General features: G+C 40.0%; 2 protein-coding genes across 3 annotated transcripts in view; one reads left to right on the top strand and one right to left on the bottom strand.

Moving 5' to 3' along the window:
• Positions 1 to 204: 204 nt before the first annotated feature.
• On the top strand, positions 205 to 1,910 carry wfdc2 (WAP four-disulfide core domain 2). The gene is made up of 4 exons (XM_014136554.2): positions 205 to 402; positions 764 to 910; positions 1,196 to 1,333; positions 1,626 to 1,910. The coding sequence occupies exons 1-4, from the start codon at positions 300 to 302 to the stop codon at positions 1,760 to 1,762; spliced, it is 525 nt and encodes a 174-aa protein (XP_013992029.1). The 5' UTR covers positions 205 to 299; the 3' UTR covers positions 1,763 to 1,910.
• A 1,883-nt stretch (positions 1,911 to 3,793) lies between these two features.
• pigt (phosphatidylinositol glycan anchor biosynthesis, class T) overlaps positions 3,794 to 6,860 on the bottom strand; it is a 42,703-nt gene continuing 39,636 nt past the window's right edge. For both annotated transcript variants that reach the window (XM_014136552.2, XM_014136553.2), the window contains exon 12: positions 3,794 to 5,934. In XM_014136552.2, coding sequence (XP_013992027.2) covers positions 5,685 to 5,934 — 250 coding nt within the window. In that variant the 3' untranslated portion in view covers positions 3,794 to 5,684. The remainder of the gene's footprint in view (positions 5,935 to 6,860) is intronic.

Genomic DNA, 6,860 nt, shown 5'->3' with positions numbered 1-6,860 from the left:
AGGAAACCACACAAAAATCCTTAGTTTTAGGTTAACAATATTTGCTCATGGATTTGGGAAAGGTGAGGGCCTTTCTGTCCAATTATGAATTTCTATCCATTTGGGGGACCCCTTTTTCCATCTATTAATTGTTATTACATGTGACCTTAGCGCGTGTTCGGCTCCGAACTCGGAATGTAAATTGAGGGGCATAGGGACCCTACAGGCGCATTGTTCCCTGTGCATTGGTCTCTCCCCCTTTTTATGTAATCGATTTGGAGTATTTGCTCCAACAAGTAGGCTCCAGTCTTGAAGTCAGCATGGAGATGAATTCCTCAGCGCTTTGTGCTTTGGCTATTGTTCTGTTGGCAATTGTAGATTTGAAAATAGTCTCTGCTTCTGAAACTGGAGGAAAATCTACAGGTGAGTTGTTCTCATTACTTTGCATTATTTGTCATGAAACAGATTTTTTGAAGTAGTGCCTACTACATTTGACTGCTTTGTTGTAGACCTACCTATGTGGTGAGACACACTAGGCTATAGTTGTGCATAAGCCCCTTTGCAACCTATTTTGTTGTTTCTTACTAAATATATGACTTTCATTTGCTGTTTGAAAGCATACACTGAGTCTGCGTGTGAACTGAAAAGCTTCTGTTGAGAGAAAATATATTAGGTGAAATTGGTTTTGTAACGAATTGCCGCAAGGTTACTGCGTAATTACACCGTAAATAACTTGATTTGAGGTCTCCACAGTTCACTCCAACGATTCCTCCTGCTCTCACAGTGCCGACCCTCCAGAAGGCAGGTCACTGCCCGCGGCTTCTGAACGTCGTGCCGTCACACAAGGGATGTGTCTGCGACGAGGACTGTCCTGGAGATGACAAGTGCTGTGTCTTCGACTGTGGCGCCGTGTGTGTCCCACCTGCCTTCAGTAAGAACCTGACTGGTTTATTAACAGTGTTCAGAATGCTGTCATGCATTTTCATGGGTGATATGTGAAAAACATGGATAATTCCTATACTTAGACACAAAAATACTTGGGGTATATATAGTGTGCAGTCTTCCCACAAATGCAAATGCCTATTTATAGTAGGCTAACCATCTCCACACAAATATGAGATTTTCAGAAAATGGTACAGTCCAATTGTATCCATATGTCCTTTTGCAGTAAGTTGGGTTCCCTGACATGTCTGCTCTGCAAATTGTGTACCAAAAGCAAAGCCAGGAGTGTGCCCTCGCAGACTATGGGGCTCAGGGATGTGTGCGGAGTTTTGTTCCAACGACAGTGACTGCTCCAGTGATGAAAAATGCTGCCACAACGGTTGTGGGCATGAGTGTATTACACCTTATACAGGTAGGAGATGGTCCCAAAGTGACAGATACGCCCCATCCATTATTGCTGCATTACTCTGGAAACAAGAAAGCTGGGCTAGTTATGTACATGTCATGCACATGGAAAGATACATTTCATATATTCTTTTTAGAGCTGAGACACTTAGGAATTCCCAGAGCCATGTATGTCTATATGACCTTGAGCATTGTAATAGTAAGACTTTAAATGGGAACAGTAAGCGTAGACTGACAAGCTGTTACTATAGACCAATGTTGCTACAGTATAACTGAACACCTCTTTTCTGTTACCATAGTGAAGCCCGGTCGATGTGCCCTTCCCAAGGGGACCCCTATGTGTGCTGAGTACTGTTACCATGACGGCCAGTGCCCAGAAGAACAGAAGTGTTGCCGGACAACCTGCGGCCACGCCTGTAGCGAGCCATGCTCATAGGACAGCAAGGTTTGGGTCGGGAGATTAGTAATGCTGAAAGACTCCTCTTTCAAGAACAAGAATGCTTGTTGGCTTTTCTTTTCTTTTTTTTAGAGGGGGTGTTTTTGTTTGTATTCCAATCAATAAAACAATCTGTGTAGCCTTTAAATACATTCCTGTGCATTTATGACCTTGTTGATGGAAGCCTTGAGTGTCTGAGATGCCTTTTTTGGGCTTTTTATGGCAGCACTGAGTTACAATAACAAATTATGGAACACTCCAAGAATGGAAATTGCTCAAGTATGTACATGTTTCCTGGCTGTCCACCAGAGTCAATACATATACTTCTATTTGACCAGTGATTTTGTCTAAAGAAAACCTTCTGGTGTGCTACTACACCTCCCCTAACCTTCAACTCTGCACAAAGTGTCTATGCTCCCTGCCAAGGTATACCCACTTCCCTGCCTAAATGGACTGAGTTAAGCAGAGCTGTTAAACCGGACATGACCATCACTGATTAGGAATGCAGAGGGCTTTTTTTGTTCCACTCTAGAGTGCCAAACACATGCAAGAGAGAAAATTACTGGCTGGCAAAAAAAGGGATCTCTGTGTCTGTTCTGCTGGAACTTGGCAGGAGTGAGGCCAAGTTTGTTTATAGAGAAAAGAATCAGCCGCTCCCTACCCTACCCTCCACATACACGCACTTCCATAACTGAGGCAATTGAGATGGAATACAGAAAGTGAACTCCTGGACCGTATTCAGTGATGTGAAACGTTCTGAACATTACAGATAGAAATAGAATGAATAGTGATGACACATTGTCTACTCTATCAGATAGAAAAGGGAAATTATCTATTCTTCATGATACAGAACCTTCAAGTAGAAATGTAATGTTACATTCTACTGAATAGATCCATACTGTATGGCTTGTCATAAAATTACATCAGTCGTTTTGAATGCTTATGACATGTTATGTCGTCAGAGGCATGTGTGCCCCTTCAGATTTGTCCAGTTTAAATGTTTATTTAAAATAAATGTGTCTATGTAACACTATCAATCAAATGTATTTATAATTCCTTTATGTCAGCAGATGTCACAAAGTCCCTATACAGAAACCCAGCCTAAAACCCCACCTAGCAATTTTATGAAGTTGGCTTAAACTAGCCCAGATACTGTAGGTTCCCAATCTCCCAACCTCATAACTAGCTACCAAGAAGCCTTTTCAGGTTATCAAGTTAGTGTAGCTAGCTTGTCTAACTAACTTAGCTGGCATGCCTTCTGGAAAGGTTGGTAGACTTTAGAAAAACAAGCAATAACTAAATGTAATGACGAAGACTCACATTTCTTTAAATATTTTACCAATATTTAGCATATTTTGTTTCTTTTAAAAAAGAACCACCAGTTATAGGAGGATAAAGAGAGCTCAAGAGACATGCAGAAAAAAAAAATGAATGAATGATTATGGCTCTAGATTGCAGGAAAAAGCTATTTCAGGTATTTGAAAAATGCAAAATTGCCCAACTTCCAGAGCACCCCCCAGCCATCCTTACGTACTTTGTGGCCCCTCAGATTTTTGGGGTGATGATGCCCCTGTATGTGGTGAAGACTCTTTTGCTAGATATTGATACAGTTGGTCCATGCTTAGTTGCAGCCAAGTGGTTCCTCATAATTTATTCTCAGGAATCCTCATGAGTTCTCTTAGCAGTCCAAAAATGTTTGACTGAGAAGCAGGGATTCACAACATTCATCAAGGGCACAATCCGATGTTCAATGATCATGGGCTGTATGTATCAATCGAGAGTAGGAGTGCTGATCTAGAATGAGTTTTGACTTGGATCATAATGGATAATATTATATGGACAGGAGGGACCTGATCCTAGTCTGAGACAATTGAGATTCATACGGCCCCTCTACAAGCCTCCATGTATTACTTCTTTTAAGGCAAGGCACCAAAGGATTAAATTACTTTTTTTGCATCTATAGAGAGAGATTTTTTTGGGGGGGTCCCTAAATATGAGTTATTTCAAAAAGTAAACATAAAAATGTCAAAACTTGATGTAAATGTTTATTTGATTTAGTTTATCATACTACCGTCATTCAAATGGACATAAATCCATAATTTTGAAGCTTACTACATTTAGTAATACATCATTCAAAAGCCTTGCCTGGCTACCTAAACTCCTTGCTCCGGCAAAACGTTACATGGAAATCTATTCTAGACCATCTGATTGGTCACAAAAACCGATGGGTTGGGCCAGAGCAGAACACACGTGGGTAAAGTTTGAAAATGCATCATTGGCTTTGATACTGTGACTGGTTAGAGACAATTAAATCGCTAATGACTTTGCATTGTACAACAACCCTCATTTTGACGTCACCCGAAACAACTTCAATGATTACAGTCTCAGATTTTATGTAGGGAACGATTGAGCAGTGGAAGAACAGAACTCAGTTTGAGTCGTCAGGCAATTAAAAGCCCATTTCGTAGAGAATGTTACAAATTGGACTATATGTAGTAACTAACTTTGAAGAGATTGCGATTGGGTCTAAATAGGTGTTTTGCATTTGGTAAGATTAATTCCTTGTACACGTCCGGTCCTGGAGTGTCTTAACAAAATGACACCAAATAATTTAGGCTGACATCATCCAGTGTCCAGAAAAACAGATTTGCGGTATATGCAAATGTGAACATATTTAATGAGCCTCATTTGCATATTGTAATAGAATATTTCAGGAAAGTTGTAAAACAAAAAGTATTATGTTTTTGTCTACATTCAAGGGGGAAAAAAATGTACTTTATTAGGGTGTGGTGCCTTGCCTTAAAGCCATTGGATTAAAACAAAAATGACAAATGTTTGGTCAGTTGACCAGTTTTATAGATTATTCTTTTTTTTTATATACCCAAGGTTACCCAATATATCTTCACACATTTGAATGTTGTTCAGTAAAATTAATGTATCAAGAGCAGTTTAATATACAAAGAACGAGCAGTGTTAAAAAGTAAATGCATGGAGGGTGCTTAGCCTTAGTCAAGTTCCTAATATAAATGCATGGCAAACTCATTTTTTAAAGTTGTCTGTTGGGTATTTGTGCTACAAAAGCTTACCAAAAGGTAATGCCAATTAGAGAACACTACAACTTCAAAACAGAAATTTGGACAAATGCAAGTTAAAAATCAACAGTCGTTTCCAGTAGAGATTTTGGGGTTTTCTACAAGTGCAAACGTTTTGACTGGTTCTATGATTAATGAACAAATGTGATATGAAATCCCACGTATCAAAACAAAAGACAACTATTTATGAAAGTAATGTAAGTCAGTGCATTTAACATTTCAACATCAACTAAAAATACAAATCTTATTTCTCTCAGTAAAGATTTAAGAGATGAATCTGGGGCCATACATACCAAACGTCTCAGAGTAGGAGTGCTGATTTAGGACCAGTGGTCTTCTAGAACACAATGATCCTAGATCAGCACTCATACTCTGAGACGCTTGATATGTATGGCCCCAGATCTCAGAGGAATGGCTTCCTAGTGATCTATAACAGACAATTATTTTTTCCAGGAACCAATATGAGCTTGCAACCAACTGTCCCCACTGAAACCCTGGAGCAAACACTTTGGTTCCTGCCTTAAACGTGAAAAATACATTATTCTCTGTTTAACTAGACCAACAGCAGTAGTAGTGCACTGAAGAAAGGCCACCCTTTTTGCTTCTCACGGGCAAGAAAAAGCCTTTAACGTCCATCGAATCCATGACACTTCATTGTTCATCAACTCCTTTATCCTTCACGAAACAAACTTAAGAGTAATTTATTTTCTTTGTTGAAGCTTCCAGAACTTAAAGCGTTATCTTCCCGAAACTTACATTCACAGTTCCCAAGTGATGTAGCCACTGACCTCTGCTGTTGTTGTTGTTGTATAAGTTAGCATTCTGGCTCATCACAGCAGTGGCACACCCCGTAGCCTGCGGATGATGTTGGCTAGCCGTTTGGCCAGGCCTGGACTGGGCTCCTCCACCTGGAAGGTGCGGGTCAGAAGATTGTAGAGGGAACCGTAACCCACGGCCACCACGGTGCAAGTGAGGCAGATGACGTTGTAGGGCATGCTGAAGTCAGGGGTGGGCAGGTTCACCAGCAAGGGCTCCGTGTAGACCCGCATGAAGTAACTGGACTCCTCTTTACAGGGGAAACTGGGAGGACAGACAAGATAAGGTATTTTTAATATTTAAAATTGAACGCCTTTATTTTTGCCAATGTAGAGCTAGTGAGATTCCTCTGTAAAGAAAAGTACTATGCAAATGAAATGTCTTATTACAATAACCTACAGTGGTTCCTCCTTTAAAAGTTGCGTCATACTGCAGTAGACCTTGTGTGCTGCCGCAGCATTCTGTGGCGCGTCATTTAATTCTCAGCCATTTTTTCTGTAAGTTATTGCTAGTTTCATCACCAGATGGCATCTTTGAGAAGCATTTGATAGTATTCCGTATTGGCATTACCAGAGAATTTAAAACCTTTTTTTGTAATAACATAGTATATGGGATTGATTAAGAAATTTGGCTTAATTTATTTGATTAAAATTATGGTGTTTCTATTCAGAGAAAAACGAAAACCTCAGGGTTTCCATTAGGATGGAATGGAAAATATGGCGATGTACAACATGACGGTCGGGAGTAGGCTATTGGATTCTAAATTGTTTGCCTTCATTAACCTGTTGGGTCTAGGGGGCAGCATTTGCACGTCTGGATAAAAAAAATGTACCCGATTTAATCTGGTTACTAATCCTACCCAGTAACTAGAATATGCATATACTTATTATATATGGATAGAAAACACTCTAAAGTTTCCAAAACTGTTTGAATGGTGTCTGTGAGTATAACAGAACTCATTTGGCAGGCAAAACCCTGAGACATTTTCTGACAGGAAGTGGATACCTGATGTGTTGTATTGATTTTAAACCTATCCCATTGAAAAACACAGGGGTTTAGGAATATTTTGGCACTTCCTATTGCTTCCACTAGATGTCACCAGCCTTTACAAAGTGTTTTGAGTCTTCTGGAGGGAGATCTGACCGAACAAGAGCCATGGAACGGTGATGTCCCATTAGACACCTGGCGCG

Source organism: Salmo salar, chromosome ssa13, assembly GCF_905237065.1.
Source record: "Salmo salar chromosome ssa13, Ssal_v3.1, whole genome shotgun sequence".
Classification (NCBI taxonomy): Eukaryota; Metazoa; Chordata; class Actinopteri; order Salmoniformes; family Salmonidae; genus Salmo; species Salmo salar.
Note: the sequence above shows the minus strand (reverse complement) of the source record. Positions and strands in the feature narration are given on the sequence as shown.

Bases quoted from the DNA above. Each gene is read 5' to 3' on its own strand.
- wfdc2 (XM_014136554.2), top strand. From the start codon at position 300: ATGGAGATGAATTCCTCAGCGCTTTGTGCTTTGGCTATTGTTCTGTTG. The intron at 403-763 runs GTGAGTTGTTCT...CTGCTCTCACAG, and splicing joins AACTGGAGGAAAATCTACAG to TGCCGACCCTCCAGAAGGCA. The intron at 911-1,195 runs GTAAGAACCTGA...GTGTACCAAAAG, and splicing joins GTGTGTCCCACCTGCCTTCA to CAAAGCCAGGAGTGTGCCCT.